Source organism: Chaetura pelagica, unplaced genomic scaffold, assembly GCF_000747805.2.
Source record: "Chaetura pelagica isolate M959 unplaced genomic scaffold, ChaPel_1.0 scaffold327, whole genome shotgun sequence".
Lineage (NCBI taxonomy): Eukaryota > Metazoa > Chordata > Aves > Apodiformes > Apodidae > Chaetura > Chaetura pelagica.
The window spans coordinates 245,682-268,176 of record NW_009953911.1 but is presented as its reverse complement, the minus strand read 5'-3'; the positions used below and the strand labels follow the sequence as shown (position 1 = coordinate 268,176).

The window sequence follows — 22,495 nt, the reverse complement described above, 5'->3', positions numbered from 1 at the left end:
TGAGAAAGCAAAAAACGGGTTGAAATACAAAGAAAGCAAGAAGCAGTAGTTAGTGACAAGCAGCATTTCTACTCATTGACCTCTTTGTTGCGCAATAATCTTCACTTTTATTTAGTGATGTTAGGATCACAGTGTATTTCCTCCCATAAATTACCCAGAACTATCATTTTCCCTATTTACTACAGCTAGCTGTTCATTAATAGATCTGTCTTTAATTGAAGGTAATGAGTCACAGTAAGTTTTTAAAATTAATTGTTACAAAAATGTTTTAAGAGGACATTCCATTACAGCAGTTTTTGTTTTGTTGAACGTTAATAATGCTACAGTTTAATCCTGCATGGAAAACTCAGCTTTTGCAATTAATGTAATAAACAATTATTCCCTATACATGGCATTCAATAGAAAAATCTCTTCTAGTTTTGATTCTGTATGTTTTAAAATGTGAGAGTTTGTTTGTGTTCATGATACAATCTGGTAACACAGCCTCTTGTGCTTGATCTATCCAGAGCTGAACACAGGGTTAGATGAAGAACAGATTTACTTCCTGAATATCACACTTCTGTGATAGCATATTGCAAAAAAACTGGCTTGAATTTGAGTCAATTGTATTTCAGGAATTTATGGCAGTACTAGAATTCTGAGAACATACAGAATTAAAGGAGAATCTTCAATAAGCTCAGTAAAGGAAGAAGAGGTCTAAGGCTGACTTTTGATTTGGAGCCTCCTATGTTATGTATACAAACTCTGGGAAGCTCTAATCTGAGCTTTATCTACTTGTAGTGAAATCTCCTGTTTTCTGTAATTTTCTTCCCTTGTTCATTTTAAGAAGCTTTTTGTATCTTCAGTGAAAAATATAGGTGCAGCCATGCACAGCATAGAGGTGCAGAAAATGCAATGCTAAAATATTTTCTTTAGTGAAGCATTACACCTAAAAATGTGTTGTATGCCCTACCTTATTGCTGTTATCTGATCATTACCACAGTGAGAAGAAAAGAAAGTCATTGTGCACTTGCAGACTATTTCTCAAAGGTCACTTATAAGCTGGTACCACCAGTCTGGAAATCTCTTCTAAAATGAAATTTAAATTTACTTGTTTGCATAGTCTTTATGCTATTTTAATCAAATGTATTGCTTGAAAAAGATGCTCAGTAGTTTCATAAGGGGCTTTTGCTGCACTTTCCTGAGTAGAAGAGTGGTTTTTCAACTGTTTCTAATGTTCTAATTCTAATTTTTTCTAACTGTTTTCTAATAACAGGAATAGGATAGCATAATCCAAATATTGTCCTTGTCAAAACTGCTCCAATACTTCTGTGGGCCTGTAATCTAATTAATCATATGAAGTTCCTCTGTGAAATCCAGGATTTTTTTATATTTTTTTTTTATATGTTTCCCAAATCACAAGCAATTTTATATACTTTTAGTTCATAAATGCAAGTTTCGTTCAGTGTGGAACTATAATATTTAATAACATTTTCCCCTGGTATGAGTCAAAAATGTCCTCAATTATTTTTGGTCCATATTTTACTGTCCTTGCTTTCAATGAAATGATCTGTGAATACTGGTAATTACACTGCCTTCCTTTGCCAAATCACTGAAGTGTCAGTAAAGGGTCATCATTTAAAGAGCTACAAATTAATCACAGAAGCCAATCTTTAACACATCCATACAGTGATTTTAATGTGGAATTGCCCCCTTATGCCTCTTAGCTTCTGTGAACTGCAGCTGTATTGCATCACAGGACATTAAATATTTTTCAGTTCATGGGACTGAGTTAGTCATGTTTTTAGAAAGTGAAAACAAATGTTACAATTAGATAAATGATAATATGTGAAGCAATAACATTTTCCTAGTGGGCATACCTGTTTAACAGATTGCTTAGGTTTTCAGTCTTTTTCACTATCTGAAATGGTCAAATATGTTATTGAAATTATAAGTTTGATAGTAACACCAAAAGATGTAAACCAAAAAGGCAAGAAAGTCAATAACAAGTGTTTAATTGTTTTTTGAAATTGTTCTTATTAGATGAATTATCAGTGTTAGCAGAAAGTTGATAGGATGTTTTTTATTATTATTTTGTATTTCAGTTGCATATTAGTGAGCATTCAGATTGCATGGTTTCCCAGCAGTGTTTTGGTACCATATTAATACGCATGTATGATAGCAGAAGAGAAAGAAACACAGGATGAAGATAGGATATTGGAGTTTGCAGTTAGAAGGTGTGGGGGGGCATGGAGGAAGAAAGTTAAAATATTCATGGCATTGATTACATTTTTACCTGGAAACCAAACAGGCCAGTCTGGTAGACACCAAGCTCATTTATCATTGGCAGAGTTGGAATGTCCTGAACACCTTTAGAAAGTAAAATATCTTGTTGGATGAAATGATCAGGAGTGTCAGGAGCCTTGTGGAGCCAAATGCTTCAATAAATGTAGTGTGTCAGCCTCTCAATCCTTATGAAAATACCAATGCATAGTAATGTGTTTTGGTCTGGTTTCATGCTTTCACAATCTCTGCATAAACCTGTTAATTAGCAAACATCTTCTGGGTACAGTATGCTAATAACTATTCCTCTTTGAGTATGCTTGCAGGAAGAGTAAATATATATACATGATACTAGAAGATGAGGAGAAATGAAAACTGCCTGTTCCAGCTGAAGGTGCAAGCATTTAACTGTGTTGGAATTTTGCAGTTGAGATCTATAGTTACCAGTGAGCCTTTTCATCTTTGAACTGAAAAATAGCATTTCCAGTTATAAACACAGCTGGAAGTGTTCATTAATATATTACAGTAGAGAGAACCATGTTCTAAACTACTTTTAATTCTCACTTGTCCAGTGCTTGTTAGACAGATGAAAAATGGATGAAAAGAGCCATTGCTTAAGACATGGTTTAAAATTTTATGTAAACCAATCTGACATACAAATGTGTGCTACTTTTGGTGATTTCATTGGAAAAAAAACAAAGAAACAAACAAACAAAACCAATAGTGAGGCAATTTTTGCAGCTTTTGTCCACCAGTATTACCAAGACTGAGATCACTAAGGTTTCGAATGCAGAGCTTTTATTATACAAGGTAAATGAACTCCCATTTGACTAGGATAGCCATCATTTCATTTGTTTGTATATTCTCTTTCTCTACAACTCCCATTGATCAATATAATTGATTGGTGAGTTTTCCTAAGCTCACAATATTGATTAATTCTTGTCAGAGTGGCATCTAAGAAAGCTGAGATTGATGCACTTCATCTGTTAGTGGAAGTCAGCTGTTTGAAGGGGATATGTTTCTCTTTAAGAGTAACTGGTGGCAAGAGTTTATGATTAACAATATGTAAAAATAGAATCTTAGAAACAAAACTTAGTTGGTGTGAAACTAAAACATCTTTCAGCTCTGCACTTCTTTCTGATTTGTTTTGCTGGTTATTGGCCAAAGTTCTTAATCTGTAATGCAAGAATAAGGTTTTACCCTTAATTATTGACTTCAGAATGGGCTTATGGTATTTGATATCTCATGAAAATAGAAGAACTAAGATCATCTTGGGGTTCATATAGTTGTATTCTAGAAGCTGGGTGGTAATTATTTTTATTCTATCAATTTTCAAGAAGTGGCACTTTGTGGTGTTCTTAAATGTCCTTAACTTAGATAATATCTATGTCTTAAGGGTTTGTCAACTGTTGCTTACTGTACTACACGCTACCATTCCTCTTACTGAGAACGGTTAAGCGTTCATTGTCAAAGATGTGATGTGATCCAGCATACAAAAATGATACACAAACAGAATTATGTTCTACACTTGTGCTTTATATAGGGTACATGTACGCAAATTGTTGAAACAAAACTTCCTAAACATCAGCCCTGTACATGGCTACAAAAAGACAGTCATCCATCTCAAGATTTGATTCAGTGCCGTCGATGTCCTATTTTTGGCCATACCTATTTGATGTCCTATCCAATACTATGTTCTGTATTCTGTAGTCTTTTTCATAGTCATTCTACATCATTCCTGTTCACTTATGCCAAATGTGTGATAAAGCATCATGTATGACTAACAGCAATCACATCAGCATGGGAACTGCCTCTTTATTCTCTCCTGATTGCGTAACATTGTCCTTAGTATATATTAAAGGTAGCTTATACATGTAAGAGACAACACATTTGAGATAGGGAGGGAATGACTGGAAATACTTGAAGGTCTGTCACATTTTGACAAGTATCATAAAAAGAAACTGCTGTTACATAGGTCTATAACTGAGACAGGTGTAATTCTCTTAGATCCATCTAAGTATTTCATGATCAAGGTTTTATTCCTGTGCCAAGCTCACAGCTGACTCGTGTTCTTCTGCCTTCAAGTCCCACCAAAGAGGGGAAAGCAAATGTATAGCTCAGAATTGTTCCTGAGGAATACCTTACCTTGAAGTGAGCTAAGAAGTAGTAGTTTATTTGGCGTTAACAGGATTGACATAGTCACTTCAGCTTCTGCCTAAAACCTAAAACTGACTTAACTTAGCACCTTTGAGGAAGCATTAACTTCGTCTCTGCCTGAAAGATTCCTCATCAGTCTAGACATAAATTCAATGCTGTGATTTCAAGCTTTGTCTTTAAGAGTATTTTAATCCTATTATATATGTCCTTTGAAATAATGTCATGACTGAGCATTCCTGGTCCAGGTTCCCACTGTTCCAGGTCTTTCTTACATTTTCCTAGAGATGCAAGACAGACACTGAAGTGTCCACCTGTTGTTTTTTCCATAGGTAGCATGGATAACTAGGCGTGGGTCTACATTGCGAAGAATAACAGTATGGTTAAGTGAAAAAGCAGAGGACAGATCAAACCATATTAACAGGAAACTCATTGACAGAGTAGGGAGAGGGAGAGAAAGTTTACCTCCAAAGTTTGGTAGAAATATGTAGGACTTTATTTTCTGTAACATTATTGTTTGCCAATAAAATCACCTCAGTAAACAGATTAACAACAACAGCCTGTTTAATGAGTTAGAAATCATACTACAAATAAAGCATGTATTCTTAGAGGATTCATCATCTCCAGTAATTTCCATTTTTAAAAACTCAAATTTCTAGAACATGTTGCATAGTGCTTTACTTCTCTTATAGTCAAGCCTGAAACTGCAAGATGCAAAGATCTCATATAAATGCATTCCACATTATGAATTGCTTGCAATGGGAGTTAAAGGAGTATACTTTTTTCAGAGCACCAACCTCTTTCACAAAAGCTGATGTTCATAGTCAGAAAAACATGCTGTTCAAAGCAGTCTTATGAAACTTTAAAAGTTGAATGACATCAAAGTAAGCACAACGCATGAAATAATCCTTCATGTTTTCCCTCCTATGCTCGTTTCCTTTTAGTGCTGGAGTCGGCAGGACTGGCTGTTTCATTGTGATAGACGCCATGTTAGAGAGAATAAAGCATGAAAAGACTGTAGATATTTATGGCCATGTAACTCTAATGAGAGCACAGAGGAATTACATGGTTCAGACTGAGGACCAATACATCTTTATCCACGATGCACTGGTGGAAGCAGTGACATGTGGAAATACTGAAGTGCCAGCCAGAAACCTGTATGCATATATCCAGAAGCTGACACAGATAGAAACAGGCGAGAATGTCACAGGAATGGAGCTGGAATTTAAGGTACTGGGATTTTATGTTCTGGGGAACCAAAACAAATGGTGTAACACTTAATACTACTCTATCCTCCACCTGTTGTTTCCAGTAATCAAAAATAAGATACCAGCAAGGTAAATTTTTTAATTAGGAAGATGATCCTTTGTAAAATGTACCATTCTATTCTCAACTGGTGTCCAGATAAGAAAAACTCAGTGAGGGCAATATAACCCCCCTTCTCCTTTATTGTTTCAATAGCTTAAAATGTGTGTTTCTGTGATGATTTACTACTCAGATTTGTCCATATGCCTTAATGGAGCAGACTTTAAACTTTTATTATATATTTAGGTAATATAAGATTCTTTATAATTCTCTATAATTTAGAGAATATGAAAAAGTAAGCATCTGAAATTGAAATTATTTGTTAATGGATGATGAACAGAGATCATCAAATCAGATTTGTCATTTGTTTTTGTTACACTTTGCCTTCATTCTTTTAATTTGTTTTCAACAGCGTCTCTCTAGCTCTAAGGCTCACACTTCAAGATTCATCAGTGCCAATCTTCCATGTAATAAATTCAAAAATCGCCTTGTCAATATTATGCCATATGAGTCTACAAGGGTATGCTTGCAGCCAATCCGAGGAGTAGAAGGTTCTGATTATATTAATGCCAGTTTCATTGATGGATACAGGTACTAATGTTGATGTGTTCTCCTGTGGACTGCTTTAAAAGTTTACAAAAATATTTATTAAATTCTATTGAAAATAACAAAATTTAGCATTGAAATGTAGTCTTATTATCTCTGCATGCCATGTTTGATGGGGTGCTTTTATAAATATTAATAGAAAGTTTAGCTTTTTATCCATACAATAGAAGAAAATTCTGTAACATGGAGTCTTAAACATGGTATTTTTACTTCATCTCCAATGTCACACACAGGGATGTTTCTGTTGATGGAAAGGTGCAAGAACAATATGAACTGGTCATCGTCTCTTAATGTTGCTGATTCAAGAGCTTTTAACAGCTTGGTGGTAGCTTCCACTAGTGGAATATTAAGGCCTAAAAATGAGGTCCATTCCTAAATTTTCTTCCTGCCTTTTGCTGGAGGCATCAAGTTGTTGAAAAGGAGTTAATAAGAACCTACTTAATGCTATAATTCCTAAACTTAATAAACTCTTAGACAGTTATTTCTACAAAATGAACCAGCACAACTAAGTGTTTCTTAAGTGCTTTTTACAGCATACAAAATTGAGCTATTAGAGTTGCAATAACATTTAAATAGTAATGCTAAAGATATATATCATAATATTAACAGAGTGATTTCCACCTCAAAGTCCTAAAACTAAAAAAGCCATAGTTTGATTAAACAATCATAATAAGGTTTTAATGTGATTATTATTAATAGCATGTAATTTTTTTTCCCTGTAGATGTTTACATATAAACAGAGAACATATGTATCAATTAACTTTTTTTATTAATTTTTTTTTCTTAATTTACTCTTTTTTCAACATAGACAACAAAAAGCTTACATAGCTACCCAGGGCCCTTTAGCAGAAACAACTGAAGACTTCTGGAGAATGCTCTGGGAGCATAATTCTACAATTGTGGTCATGCTTACTAAGCTACGAGAAATGGGCAGAGTAAGTACTGCTGTAATGTTATCCCTTTACTAAAATGTTTGCTGTAATGATTCTTTATTGAAATATTTTTTTGTTATGGGAATGTCTTAAGATAAAGGTGAAGATTAGGTTCCTTCTGCTTTTGAAATATTGGTGGCACTTTCAGTCACCAGTTGCAAAGCTTTTCCGATCTGTAGATGTGTTGCAATAGACAAACTAGACATGGCATTTTGTTGTGGGACACACTAAGATTCAGCAACTCAGTCTGCATTTTGATATTCTGAAGTATGCAGGGGGAGCATTGCTGTCTGCTGAAAAAAAATATGGATATTTCTTATTTGGAAACTTTGCTTTTGCAGTATCTGTTTTTAACAACATTAAAAGAAAGTGTGATGCTTTTGAGATCTGAATGTCTCCTGTGTGTTGATAGCTCTGAACTTTAAAGTTTCAGCATGCAGTTTACAGTCATAAACTCATTCCAGTTCTGTTGTGTCTAATAGAAAGAAAAAGTAAATAGAAAGTTTACTATCTGGACAGATTGCATCAAGATATATCTGGTATGTGAAAAGTAAAATCTGATTCAAGCCATGTAACTCAGGAATAGAAGTTACTCAGGACACAGCTAGTGCCTGCAGAGATAGTCTTGACTGAGGGCAGGGGACTTGCTTAAACAGGGAAGAAGAAAGAAAACAGAAGGTGGCCTCAAGATACAAATTTCATTCTGTATTGAAAATTAGGCTATTTTCACTGTAATAGCACTGAGCAAAACTATTAATTAGTTCAGCTGTACAGGGACCAGAATGAAACAACCTTTGCAATACAATATTGAGAATATTTTTTATTCCAAGTGTGAAACTTCATGTTCACAGCAAGAAAAACAACTCATGTTCCTGTCACTAATTTTACCTTCCATGAGCATTTAACTTATCTGAATAGAAAAGGATTTATGTAAGTTTATGTTAGTGGTCTGGAGTCACAGGAAATGTATTTTGCTTTGTTGTTTTGTAGGAAAAATGCCACCAGTACTGGCCTGCAGAGCGTTCAGCCAGATATCAATATTTTGTGGTAGATCCAATGGCAGAGTACAATATGCCACAGTACATTCTGAGGGAATTCAAAGTTACAGATGCAAGGGTAAGTTAACATAGCTCTACAGTATATCACATAAATTTAAAACAAAATGTTGATTTATTAATTTTTCTCTTTTTATTTTTTTTTAATATATTTTTACTATTAGAAAAACCCTAGGAATGTAATTTGTACAAGCAATAAACAAAAAGCAGATTATTATTAAATTAATGGATTCTTAGTTTAAGAGCAATTGACTTAATTCAGATCTAACATTGGGGCAGCCCAACTTTGCTAAGTTCTGTATAACTATTTGTGCCAAAATACATTAGGTGATTGTAGGACCATTTTCCCCTGTTTCCTCATTTCCTGCTTGATCATTTATGGGAGCAATTTTTGCACTTACAGTTGTAAATGTGTTGTTTTGCACCACCCTCTAGGTTGAGTGAGTATGAAAGTTAATACACTGAGATTTAAAAACTGCAAAGCAAATAGCATTCATAAAAAAAAAGCTTGACAGGCTTTGCACATTATAATTTAATTTTTGGCATAGCATATTTTTAGCACTATTTTATATCTGCAGAGTAGCTACATGCAGCTGTGACCCTAGGATCCTCATTTTCATACTGCATTTCTTACCTGAATTTCTGAGTCTAAAGCAGAGCACTGATACAAGACTACATGTAAATAAACTTTACAAATATATTGAGATTTCTCAGACTTTTGATTTCTAGCACTTTAGTTTGCATGGCATGAAAAATAACTAACAGCCTCCATTTCTGTAAGGGCTATAGAATCCTATTTGTTCAAGCAAAGCAGCAGGATGTACTGTCCAGGAATAATACGAGCGATTACTCAGTTTCCAGTCAGCATGCAAAATAACTAGGCTTTCTCATAGTTTGCTACACTGCTGCTTTTAATATCAGTTTCAAGTAGAATTGGATACTACTGGCAATTAGCTAGTCTGTATTGTAACTAACGAAGTCAGCATTTGAACATTTTAATTTGTCAAATGAGGCTTAGGGGTGTGATTTTGAAAAGAGATTGTAGACACAAAGGATCTGATTTACATTCTATTTGAAATCTGGTAAGGATCACATGGCTTATACCTTCTCTAACCTATTTGTGCTTAACAAAAGTGGAGAACAGGTTCCTAACACTAGTCTTTAACCACATTTGTAGGCATAGACAATCAAAGCCAATTTAATTACAACTGTGCTGATAGTTTTCATAGATCATGTGTTAAAAATCTGTCCCACCTCAAGCTGGAAGAGGTCTTATGTGACAGCTCACCAAGCTCCTGGAGCCCTACTGTAACATAGCCCACCATAGTTCATGGCAGCCCATGGCTTGGACAGGTGCACCCTTCACTGGGTTAAAAACTGGCTGGATGACTGGGCCCAGAGAGTGGTGGTGAATGGAGATGCATCCAGTTGGTGTCCAGTGACCACTGATGTCCCCCAGCAATCAGTATTGGGCCCAATCCTATTCAGTATCTTTACCAATGACCTGGATGTGGGAATTGAGTCCACCCTAAGTGACTTCATGGATGACACCAAGCTGAGGAGAGGAGGGGAATGTCAGTCTGCTGGAGGGTGGGAAGATGCTGCAGAGGGATCTGGGCAGACTGGGTCAATGGGCTAAAGCCAACAGTGTGATGTTCAGTAAGACCAAGTGCCAAGTCCTGCACATGAGGTCACAACAACCCCATGCAGTGCTAGAGGCTGGGGAAAGACTGGCTGGAGAGAGACCCAGTAGAGAGTGACCTGGGGGGTGGCTGTTGACAGCCATTGAACACGAAGCCACCAGTGTGCCCAGGTGGCCTGGAAGGCCAGTGGCATCCTGGCTTGTATCAGGAATAGGGTGGCCTAGGGATGTAATTCTTCCCCTATACTCACCACTGATGAGGCCTGACCTCGAGCACTGTGTGCAGTTCTGGGCCCCTCACTTCAAGGGATACTGAGGTGCTGGAGCAGGTCCAGAGGAGAGCAATAAGGCTGGTGAAGGGACTAGAGGGAAAGTCTTCAGAGAACAGGCTGAGGGAGCTGGCGTTGTTTAGCATGAAGAAGAGGAGACTCAAGGGAGACCTTATCATTCTCTACAGTGACCTGAAGGGAGTCAGGTGGAGGTCGGGCTCTTTTCCCAGGCAACTAATGACAGGATGAGAGGGCCGGACCTGAAGCTGGATCAGGGGAGGTTTAGGTTGGATATTAGGAAGCACTTCCTCATGGAAAGGGCAATTAAACACTGGAGTGAACTGCCCAGGGAAGTGGTGAAGTCACCATCCCTGGAAGTGTTTAAGGAAAAACTGGATGTGGCACTTAGTGCCATGGTCTAGCTGATGGTTAAGTCGTAGGTCGGACTTGATGATCTCAGAGGTCTTTTCTATTTCAGTAATTCTGTAACTGTGATTCTGTAAGCTCGGATCACAAAATAACAGTGATTACAAAAAGCCACAGATGTAGCTGAAATGTCTGCAAACAGTATATAGTTTCAAAAAGCTCTCTCAAGAGCTTATAATCACAGAATCGCAGAATGGTTTAGGTAGGAAGGGACCTCTGGACCTCACCTAGTCAACCCCCCCTGCTACAATAGGTTCACCTAAAGTACATGGCACAGGTTGCCATTCAGTCAGGTTTTGAATATTACCAAGGCGGAGATTCCATAGCCTCTCTGGGCAGTAGTTCCAGTGCTCTGTTGCCCTTAAAGTAAATAAGTTTTTCCTCATGTTGAGATGGAACTTTCTGTGTTCCTGTTTGTGCCCATTGCCCCTTGTCCTTTCACTGAGTGCCACTGAAAAGAGTCTGGCCCCATCCTCTTGACAGCTGCCCTTTTGACATAAGCTTTTGTAAGATCTACTCTCAGTCTTCTCTTCCACAGGCTAAACAGATCTAGCTTTCTCAGCCTTTCCTCATAAGAGAGATGCTCCAGTCCCCCAGTCATCCTTGTAGCCCTCTGCAGGACTCTCTCCAGTAGTTCCTTGTCTTTCTTGATCTGGGGAGCCCAGAGATGGACCCAGTACTCCAGATGTGGCCTCACTAGGCAGAAGGATGACTTCCTTCAACCTACTGGCCACACTATTCTTAATATACCCTACGATACCATAGGCCGCCCTGGCCACAGGGGCACATTGCTGTCGCATAGTTAACTTGTCCACCAGGACTCCTGGGCCCTTCTCTGCAGAGCTGTTTTCCAGGCAGATCAGCTCCTAACTTGTCCTGGTGCATGGGGTTATTCCTTCCTAGGTGAGGGACTTGCCCTTGTAGAACTGTAATAGGTTCTTTCTGCCCAACTCTCTAGCCTGTCCAGGTCACACTGAATGGTAGCACAGCTTTCTTATGTATCAGTCACTCCTCCCAGTTTTGTGTCATCGCCAAACTTGCTGAGGCTACACTCTGTCCCTTCATCATGTCATTGATGAGTACGTTGAACAGGACTGGACCTGGTACTGGACCCCTGGGCAACACCACTAGCAAGAGACCTCTACCTATACTCTGTGCTGCTGCTGAAGGCCTTCTGAGCTCTGCCATTCAGACAGTTCTCAATATAGGTCACTCTCCACTTGTCCAATCATCTAATGAACTAAGATATTTATGAAAGTCTGTTTGCTTATAGCCAGCAAACTAGTAAAAAATCTGAGAGGATTGAATAACTTAAATTTCTAGGATAGTTTTATTGGACTCATATTAACACAACTATTTTTAAAAGTGCCAAGCATATGTGACTCTTGGCAATCCTGTTATGACATTTTACCATCACATGTAATTTCTTCTCAAATTTTAAAGCAGGGTAGTCTTAAATTATCTAGATGTGATGGGAACTATATGCTCCTTCTAAATTTACTGTAAATGATGGCAACTACTTAACAAAATGTACATTATAGCTTTTATGTAGTTAGGTTTTTATGTCTGTCCCACCCAGTAATCGAGACCATCCAACTAAATTGTTGCATTCAAAGAAGAGTAAATGCTGCAGCAGTTGTAACTAGGCTCTCTCCCTCTTATCTCCAAACCCATCCACAATGTTAGAATACTGTCCATTCTCTGGCTTAGCCAAGCTCGCCAATTATTCCCCAGGCACAGGAGAAGCAACACACTACCTTTCTAGTTGTCTGCAGCAAATGTCTGGTGTGAAACTCCCTGTTATTTCTGAAAACAAGCTGTGAATTTGATGTATGTAACTGTTTCAACCTACTGCTTCTGACCGCTTTATACTCACTTTCTCTGTAAAATCCAGAGCAGTTGGGGCAGTCTCATTTAAAGCTAAACTATTAGCGATGGCTGTAAAAGAGTATTAAAAATTCTACAGCCTCATCAAAAGGCAATTGTATATCCCCAGTGAGGGGCAAGAAAAAATCTAAACAGTCAGCCAATCAATAGGATCATACACGAGAAGCCCTCTGTTCCATATAGGCATCTGAAGTTTGTATTTTGATAACTACCTGTGCAAACCACCACAATATTTGAAAGTAAAGTATTTTATGGGTATGGGTTTGGTGATCAGGTAGTGAGGTGGATCAGGAACTGGTTGAAAGGAAGGAGTCAGAGAGTTGTAGTCAATGGGGCAGAATCTGGTTGGAGGTGTGTGACTAGTGGAGTCCCACAGGGGTCAGTACTGGGACCGGTGTTGTTCAACATCTTCATCAACGACCTGGATGAGGGTATAGAATGTATCCTCAGCAAGGCTGCTGATGACACTAAGCTGGGAGGAGTGGCTGACACACAAGAAGGCTGTGCTACCATTCAGAGAGACTTAGATAGGCTGGAGAGTTGGGCGGGGAGAAACATGATGAAATTCAACAAGAAGAAGTGTAAAGTTTTGCATTTGGGGAAGAACAACACGATGTCCCAGTACAGGTTGGGGGCTGACCTGCTGGAGAGCAGTGTAGGTGAAAGAGACCTGGGGGTCCTGGTAGACAGGAGGATGACCATGAGCCAGCAATGTGCCCTTGTGGCCAAGAAGGTGAATGGCATCCTGGGGTGCATTAGAAAGGGTGTGGCTAGTAGGTCAAGAGAGTTCCTTCCCCCCCTCTATTCTGCATTGGTGAGGCCACATCTGGAGTATTGTGTCCAGTTCTGGGCCCCTCAGTTCAAGAAGGACAGGGAACTGCTCAAAAGAGTCCAGCACAGAGCCACACAGATGATGAGGGGAGTGGAACATCTCCCTTATGAGGAAAGGCTGAGGGAGCTGGGTCTCTTTAGCTTGGAGAAAAGGAGACTGAGGGGTGACCTCATCAATGTTTACAAATATGTAAGGGGTGAGTGTCAGGGGGACGGAGTTAGGCTTTTCTCAGTGATGACCAGCAATAGGACAAGGGGTAATGGGTGCAAATTGGAGCATAGGAGGTTCGAGGTGAATATAAAAAAAAATATGTTTTTACTGTGAGAGTGACAGAGCACTGGAACAGGCTGCCCAGGGAGGTTGTGGAGTCTCCTTCACTGGAGACATTCAAAACCCACCTGGATGCGTTCCTATGTGATGTACTCTAGGTGACTCTGCTCTGGCAGGGGGTTGGACTAGATGGTCTTTGAGGTCCCTTCCAACTCCTAGGATTCTATGATTCTATGATAAAATTTGGCATTTGTATTTGGGCTGCTATTCGCAAGCATCTCATTAAAGGAAAACAGCACTCTTTATAATGTCAGTAGCAGAGGGAACTCTGGAAGAAATTGCAGATGAGTTCCCAATGTGCTTTAATGCTAGTCTACCATCAGACTAACTTACTTTACTTCTGTGCTCATGAAACAGAATTAAATAACAGAAGCTGTTGCCATTAAAACTAAATCAAAATACTTTTCACAGACTTGCAGTGGTTTATTGAGTTATTGCATTCCTGAAATATACCAATACACACACTTTAGACATACTTGAAAAACAAACATTTACCATCAAATCTATTTTGCACATAGACATGCATGGTCTTTCCAATCACAGCTCAGACTTAAGTGAAGCACCATCTTTCTTATCTGTTCCACGCTCTAAAAAGTTAGTGTTATTCTAATACAATTCCTGTTAGGGTCAGAATTGATAAAGAGCTTCTATTACCTTAACCAACTTGTTGCAAATGAGTAAGATTTAAGGGTTTTCTTTCTTTCCTTTAGAGGAATGGGAGGTTATTTTGGAGGGAATCAACCTGATGTTTTGTTTTCTTGATTAATTAATATCATCTGCATAAGGCTATTTTAAGGGTGCAATATCATTATCTCTTCTTGGGGGAAAATTGGATCACAGGGACCATTATGAGAGAAGTCTGCATTGACAGAATACCATTTTGGTAGGAAATATTTAGTTCTTTGTGTTGATGCCCACAACAAATAAAATTGGGTAAATATTTTTGAACATATTTTTCTTTAAGTAGGCAGAAACATTCAACAGACACAGAGTACTAAATTGTCACAGTGGCCTAGTGGGAATATATAAGATAGTAAGTAAAAAAAATGCATATGTGTCCTCTCATGGAGCAGTGGCTGACACACACATTTTCTTTTTTCCTTACTTATCTGGAACATGGGAAGCAAATTCTGCAGTACCAGAGGAAATATAAAATCAAAGTAGCAAGATGTTGGTTTTTCCTTTGTCTATTTTTAAAATTCTTCTCTTTCATTTTAAAGTTCTATAATAGCTGAGTGTTTGTGGTAGAGGAAAAAAAACAAAAACAAACATTGTTCTTGCCTCCAGCATAAATTGTTGCTTTTTGGGGAGATCTCCTATAATAATTTCAACTTTTCATAAGTTTTACTTAGTAGAAGACCATTTTGAAGACATGACAGGGTGGGTGCTTCATAAAAAACAGTTCCAGAGGGACTAGTTCATATCAGTAGCACATATACCCATGTGCCCATGCTTTTATGCTCATGTTTTTAAACATTTCATGCTGTGCAGGCTGTGTCTAAATCATCAAGAACAACACTTAAAAATTCCAAACAAATTTACTTCATCTATCTGTATTGTATTTTTTCTGTTTATGTGTCCTTACCACTTGCATATTAAACACACATGCAGTAGAAGTTGGTGTTTAATACTTCCAGTGACTAAATTATAAATATAACCATGCTGCAGTATTCTGCATTTTTAAGGAATCCTGTTAGTATTCCTAACCAAAGCTGAATTGTTCTGAGAGAGGAAGCCCTGGGTCTCGGTTTTTGACTCAGTCCAAGCTATTAGTGAATGATGGGAAATTTATTCTTTTTTTTAAAAACTGGCTTGTCTTGACCCATCTTCTTCCAGGCAAATATCTACCTCATATAAAAGCACTATACCATTAAAGATTCCATCTACAATGAGGGCAATGGCTAAATGAGTATTATCAGTGAGGATATTCCTGTAGTGCAGTAGATGAGCAAATCTAGGAAATGGGAGAGACAGATTTAATGGCTTTATTCTACCAGCTCTGTATTTAACAGAATTTGTGATCCACAGGATTCAAATCATGACTTACCAGAAAATTAATATAATCTGGTTATGTTGTTATGTCTTTGTCCTCAGACATGCTTTTTACACAGGCAGAATGTCAGATCACTCTCCTATTCAGTGCAGAAGGGAATCTATACTATGTTGTTAATGAAACTGCATTTCTAGTCTGTTGTGTCCAAAAGCGCCAGCCAGTAGTGATTCTTCAAAAACATGATCTTAGCCATTCCCCACCTCCTTTCAATATCTTTGCTGTGTGATTGTCTTTCTGATTGTTGGCTGACTGACTTCCAGCCACTGGAGCATGCTTCTGGGATACATTATTTGTGTCTTCTGTTAAAGGATGGCCAATCCCGAACAGTGAGGCAGTTCCAGTTCACTGACTGGCCAGAGCAAGGAGTTCCGAAGTCTGGAGAAGGATTTATTGACTTCATAGGCCAAGTGCATAAAACAAAAGAGCAGTTTGGTCAGGATGGACCAATTTCTGTTCATTGCAGGTAAGTAAACCAAATCCTCAAAACAAATAATGTATATTTGTTTGGGTTTTTTTCTGAACTTGATTACTGATTACAATTAAATTGTATATGTAAATGGAGTTGCATTGATGAACTATTAGAAAATGTAATCATATGGAAGAACTTAAAAGGAACACATAGGACTGCTTTATGGAATGGGAAGTGTTCTGTGATATCCCATTTACAGACAAAAGGATCTTCTGAAATACGTGGAATCACATGATTTTTTCTTCACTTAAACACGTCTCTAGTGCAGGGAAGGAACCATCTGGTCAATACTACACACAGACTGTGGTAGGAAGAGCCTTATCACAGGCTGCTATATATGATTTATTTTTTTTCCCCCTGGTAATTAAATGTGAGGCTGTTATATTGGTGGGAATTGTTAGCTGTAAACAAGCTAGTTACACCTCACTAGCACATTAATGGTAATCAAGAAGAGACAAAAAATGGCAACTATCTCAAGAAAGGAAAAGGAATAGAAAGCATTGTTTACAAACTTTGCCTGTCAAAGCATCATGAAGGTTTGGATTGGTGAGTCCTAACTTCAGAATGTAATGCCCATTTTTTGATGTGATGACATACCTCAGTGCCTTTACAATCAATATGCAGATGAAAACAGCTTGCAGGATGTGTAGAAATAATCCAGAGTGGGCTTTTTTTTAATACTCCTGGCTTTTTTATTAATTTTCTCTACAGTATTCTAAAGGCTACAGCAGATGGCTAAAAATAATATATTTATCTTTTATCTCTTATTTAATAAATTGTTTTCTATAAATTCCATTAGGATTTTAGGTACTCATTTTTGCAACATTAAATTAATTTTTGCTAAATGAAATGTTATTATTTATATAACAGATATGCAAAATACTGTTACAGTTCCAGAACCTTCCTGCAAGCCAAGTAATGCCCTAATAATAGCATGAAGACAAAATGAACAAGTTTACTAGAGCATGTGAATGGTCTACAGGGAGAAAGATTCTTGTCCACCCAAAACCAGGAGCAACCAGAAGTTATTAAAACAGCAGTGTGTTTTAACATTGTTCCTTCTACTCCCCTAATCTGAAAGACTGCCAGAATTAATCTCTTGTATTACTTGAATCTTACTTTTTTTGTGTGACTATAAGTTTTTTATGGTTTACTAACAGTGGTTTAATAACAGTGTTTGAGATTCATTTGGCAGGAAAAATGAAGGACAACCATTATAAGAACAAGCATCATTATTCCTGACATTAATGAGCTTGAGAACAGAGGAGTAATAAGCAATATTTATTCCTTTATGCAGACATACATAAGAAAGCAAAGTGATGGTACTCTTCTAAGTTCTTTGTAGGATGTGAACTTGTCCACTTGTGAATGCAATTAAATACTGCTTGCAGTAGGTTATGCATCCATTCCAAATGGGTGTGATCTTTTATGACAAAATTATGGAGATTTCTACCATTGGCTTTGGTAGAAACAAAATAAAATCCAATATATTTCATCATGGTTTGGTCTTTAAATGTTTTAACATCATTGTAATGACAATTTAGACATTGGAATGCTAATCATCATTATCAATGTTAGTCAACTTACACAAATGTCCCCAGCAACGTATTTATCCACAGAACCACAGAATCATCAAGGAAAAAACCTTCAAGGTCATCAAGTCCAACCATCTGCCCTACAACCTCTAACCACTAAACTATTTCCTGAAACACCATGTCTACCAGTTTTTTTAACACCTCCAGGGACAGTGCCTCCACCACCTCCCTGAGAAGGTTGTTACAATTTCTCACCACTCTTTCTGTGAATAAATTTTTCGTAATATCCAATCTGAACGTCCCCTGGCACAACCTGACCCTATTTATTCATGTCCTATCACTAGTCAGTAGGGTGAAGAGTCCAACACCCACCTCACCGCAACCTCCTTTCAGGTAGTTGTAGAGAGCCATGAGGTCCTCCCTCAGCCTTCTCTTCTCCAGTCTGAACAGCCCCAGCTCCCACAGCCTCTCCTCATAGGGCCAGTTCTCAAGACCCCTGACCAGCTTATTTGTCCTTCTCTGCACCCTCTCCAGCACTTCCGTGTCCTTACTATACTGCAGTGTTCAAAACTGCACACAGTGTTCGAGGTGCGGCCTTACCAAGGCCGAGCAGAGGGGCAGGATCACCTCCCTGGTCCTGCTGGTCACATTATTCCTGATGCCGGCCAGGATGATGTTGGTCTTCTTGCCCACCAAGCCACACTGCTGGCTCATGTTCATCTGGCTGTCAGTAAGCACCCCCAGTTCCCTCTCTGCTGGGCAGCTCTCCAGTCACTCCCCCCCAAGCCTGTAGTGCTGCTGGGGCTTGTTGTGGCCAAGGTGCAGGACCTGACATTTGGCCTTATTGAGACTCATGCCACTGGCCTTGCCCGATCGGTCAAGCCTGTCTAGATCCCTCTGTAGACTCTCCTTGCCCTCAAGCACATGAACACTCCCATGCAGCTTAGTGTCACCTGAAAACTTACTGAGGGTGCAGTCTATCCCCTCATACAAGTAATCACTACAGATATTTAACAGGCACTGAGCCCTGGGGAACACAGCTAGTGACTGGCCACCAACTGGATTTAACTCATTCAACACAACTCTTTGGCCTTGGCCATCCACCCAGTTTTTTATCCAGAGAAGTGTGTGCACATCCAAGCCATGAGCAGCCAACTTCTCTAGGAGCATGCTGTGAGAAACCTTGTCAAGGGCCTTGCTAAAGTCAAGATATACAACATCCACAGCCTTTCCCGCATCCAATAAGCATGTCACCCTGTCATAGAAGGAGATCAGGTTAGTCAAACAGGACCTGCCCCTCATGACCCCATGCTGACTGGGCCTGATCACCTGATTGTCCTGAATGTACCACATAATGATACTCAGGATGATCCTAAGCGTCAGTGTTCACTGCTAGCAATAAGCCTGAGGACTACCACGCTTCCCTGCTCTACAACACTAACACCATTAAACCAAGGTCACATATACCAGTCAGCCACATGAGTGGTATCAGAGAACAAAGCCTCCGTCAGAAAAAGTAATGCAATAGTTCCCAGGATTGTGCATGTGCAGTTTCTGTACAGCACGTGCCAATGCCACAGAGGCTACCAGCTGTCAGGATGTTTCTGTGACTTCCACCACCCCCACCCATGTGGAGGGTTTTGGATGAACCTGAGGTGCTCACCTCTCACAGAGGAACGGCCGCTGCGGGACCGTATTTTAGAGTGGAGATTAGAATACCAGCCTCCCCATGCTCACAAATTGTTACTGAGGGCAATGTTTAATTTACTAGTTAACTGGTTTATTAAGGGTTAACACAAACTGTGGGGCCAAGGGACCAAGGGACCAAGATTCAGGAGAGGTAGGCTAGGGATATGTTAGGAAAATAATGTAAAAGTACTATTGTCTTATTAAATGAACACTCCGAGGGAGAGGTGTGGAATCAGTGGACTAAGAGTGTGCGTGTGCGCGTTCACCTTCCGTAGCGTGTGGCTCCGGGGATGCGGCTTCTTCTCCAGCGGGCAGCGCTCGGCAGCAGGTCCGTGGGGGGGCGGCTTCCCAGTAACAGGGATGACCCCCCAGCAGCAGCAGCGGACGCGGCTCCTCCGTGAGTCTCGGCGGGCTCCGGTCCCGGGCAGAGCGGCAGGCGGACCGGGCGGGGGCTCCATCGGACCCCGACCCCTCGGCAGCGGCTGCGGGGCAGCCCCCCCTGCCCTCTCGGCACCTCCGGACAGCGGGGCTGGGTTCCCGGCGGCTTCTGGTCCTGCAGCAGGGTCTGCTGGGCAGGCAGAGGCAGCAGGGTCTGCAGAACTGGCCCTCTTTTATAGATCAGAGATCACTGTTCAAATTAGGCACCGCTGTTCCAATTAGCCAATTAGCACTGGCCAGGTACATACTCTGTCACAGGCTTTAACCTGTTGTTCATTTTTTTCTGCCAGTTATCGTAACCCTTATACTGTTTTCTTGCTGTGGACTTATGTGGTAAAGCAAGATGCCTGTTCCAGTCCGTCTTTGCCTAAATCAGCAAAAACATGCCACTGCTGCTTGGCTGGCTTGAAAGGCATTTTGTTTAGTCTTATGTGGGGAGAGAGAAGATGGACTGTTCCTCCCATCTACCTACCTCCAAACACAGAGCTCTCCAGAATGTGACTCCTTTTGCAATGTGTGTCCCAAAGATAAGCACAGATAGGGCTTGGATCGCTCTGAGGCATCTATCAACAGGGCATAAACCAACGAAAACTGAGAGCTATGAATCAGATCTGCTGCTGTGAAGACATTCCTGCAGCAAGACTACCGAAGGGATCTTTTTATTTGAAAATGGTAAGAGAAGAGGAGTTTTCTCCTTTTTCTATAATCACACTGGCCTCACCATCTAACATAAGCTATCTTGAGGAGGTCTCCTTTGACTGAGACAACACAGTATCACCTTGCTGTCTTCATAGAAGGAAAAAGGATTCTTTAAGAAATACCAAGACTTTAGAATGAATACTGGCATAAGAAGTGAAATCCATTTCCAAGTATCTCCCAAAATTGTCTCACTTCAGCTTTTCTTGCCAAGGCTCACTAAGATTCCATGCAGTTCTGATAAGATAAGAAATATAGCACTGTTCAGAAAACAAGCTCACCAGGATTACTGGAATTACTTAGTTCCAGTATTACCTTTTACATTAGTGTATGGGACCCAGATACATAGATCACATATCCAGCCACCCTGTCCCTGTTCCCTACTACAAGTGGTGAAAGAAAATAAATTTTGTATTATATGAGTCCCTACAGAGAATTGTAATGCTTTATTAAAAATCCAGATTATGGGATACTCAGCAAATTAAAATAAGGTAGGCTCCCAGCCCACACTGACGAATATCTGTAGACTGTAAGCTCCTTCAGTTTTCGTTTGAATAAGTGGGGTTTCAGTTCACTACTCCATAGCGTAAGTGCAACTCTAAGGATTTTCTGCATTATTTTGTAAACCATTAGCAACCACAAAGGAAAAAAAAAAAAAAAGAAAGGGGGAAAAAAAAGGAGAGAAGGCAAGACAAGAGAGAGGAGAGGCGAGGCGAGGCAAGGCAAGGCGGCTAAACTACATAATTTGGGCAAGGCACATAATAACACTCACCCAACTTGGAATTTCTCTGGAAAACATTTCAGTAATGAATATCTAAATTATATTTATTATTGAATATTTAAGAAAGGGCTTCTTCAAATACACTGCAAGTAGAGCTAACGCTAGAGGCAATAGAGGCCCACTGCTGAATGAGGCGGGTGCCCTGGTGACAGAGGATATAAAGAAGGCAGAGGTACTGAATGTCTTCTTTGCCTCTGTCTTTACTCCTGCAGAGTCTCGCCAGGAGCCCCAGATCCCTAAATCCCCAGAAGGAGTCAGGATAAAGGAAGAGTTTGCTTTGGTAGATGAGGATTGGGTTAGGGATCAGTTAAGCAGTCTGAACATCCATAAAGTGATGGGTCCGGATGGAATGCACCCATGGGTGCTGAGGAAGCTGGCACAGGTCATTGCTAGGCCACTCTACATCTTCTTTGGTAAGTTGTGAGCAACAGGAGAGGTGCCTGAGGACTGGAGGATAGCAAATGACACTCCAATCCACAAGAAGGGAAAGAAGGAGGATGCAGGCAACTATAGACTGGTCAGCCTCACCTCCATCCCTGGAAAGGTGACGTAACAACTTGTTCTTGGCACTATCTCTAGGCATATCAAGGATGAGGGGGTCATTAAGAGCATCCAACATGGTTTTACCAAGGCAAACTCATGTTTGGCTGATCTTGTAGCCTTCTATGAAGAAGTAACTGGGTGGATAGATGATGGTAGAGTGCTGGATGTGGTTTATCTTGATTTCAGTAAAGCATTTGACACTGTCTCCCACAACATCCTCATAGATAAGCTAAGGAAGTGTGGTCTTAATGATCAGGTAATGAGATGGATTGTGAACTGGTTGAAAAGAAGAAGTCATAGAGTTGTGGACAATGTGACAGAATCTAGTTGGAGGTCTGTGACTAGTGGAGTCCCTCAGGGGTCGGTATTGGGATATGTACTATTCAATATCTTCATCAACGACCTGAATGAGGGAACAGAGTGTGCCCTCAGCAAGTTTGCTGATGACACTAAACTGGGAGGAGTGGCTGACACACAAGAAGGCTGTGCTGCAATTCAGCGAGACTTAGACAGGCTGGAGAGTTGGGCAGGGAGAAACTTGATGAAATTCAACAAGGGCAAGTGTAGAGTCTTGCATCTGGGGAAGAACAA

The 22,495-nt window shown here is 39.8% G+C and overlaps 1 protein-coding gene across 1 annotated transcript in view; it reads left to right on the top strand.

Moving 5' to 3' along the window:
- PTPRD (protein tyrosine phosphatase, receptor type, D) overlaps window positions 1–22,495 on the top strand; it is a 300,216-nt gene that overhangs the window by 272,074 nt on the left and 5,647 nt on the right. Inside the window, exons 31-35 of the mRNA XM_010001485.1 lie at window positions 5,361–5,646; window positions 6,134–6,312; window positions 7,136–7,262; window positions 8,250–8,375; window positions 16,062–16,216. Coding sequence (XP_009999787.1) covers window positions 5,361–5,646; window positions 6,134–6,312; window positions 7,136–7,262; window positions 8,250–8,375; window positions 16,062–16,216 — 873 coding nt within the window. The remainder of the gene's footprint in view (window positions 1–5,360; window positions 5,647–6,133; window positions 6,313–7,135; window positions 7,263–8,249; window positions 8,376–16,061; window positions 16,217–22,495) is intronic.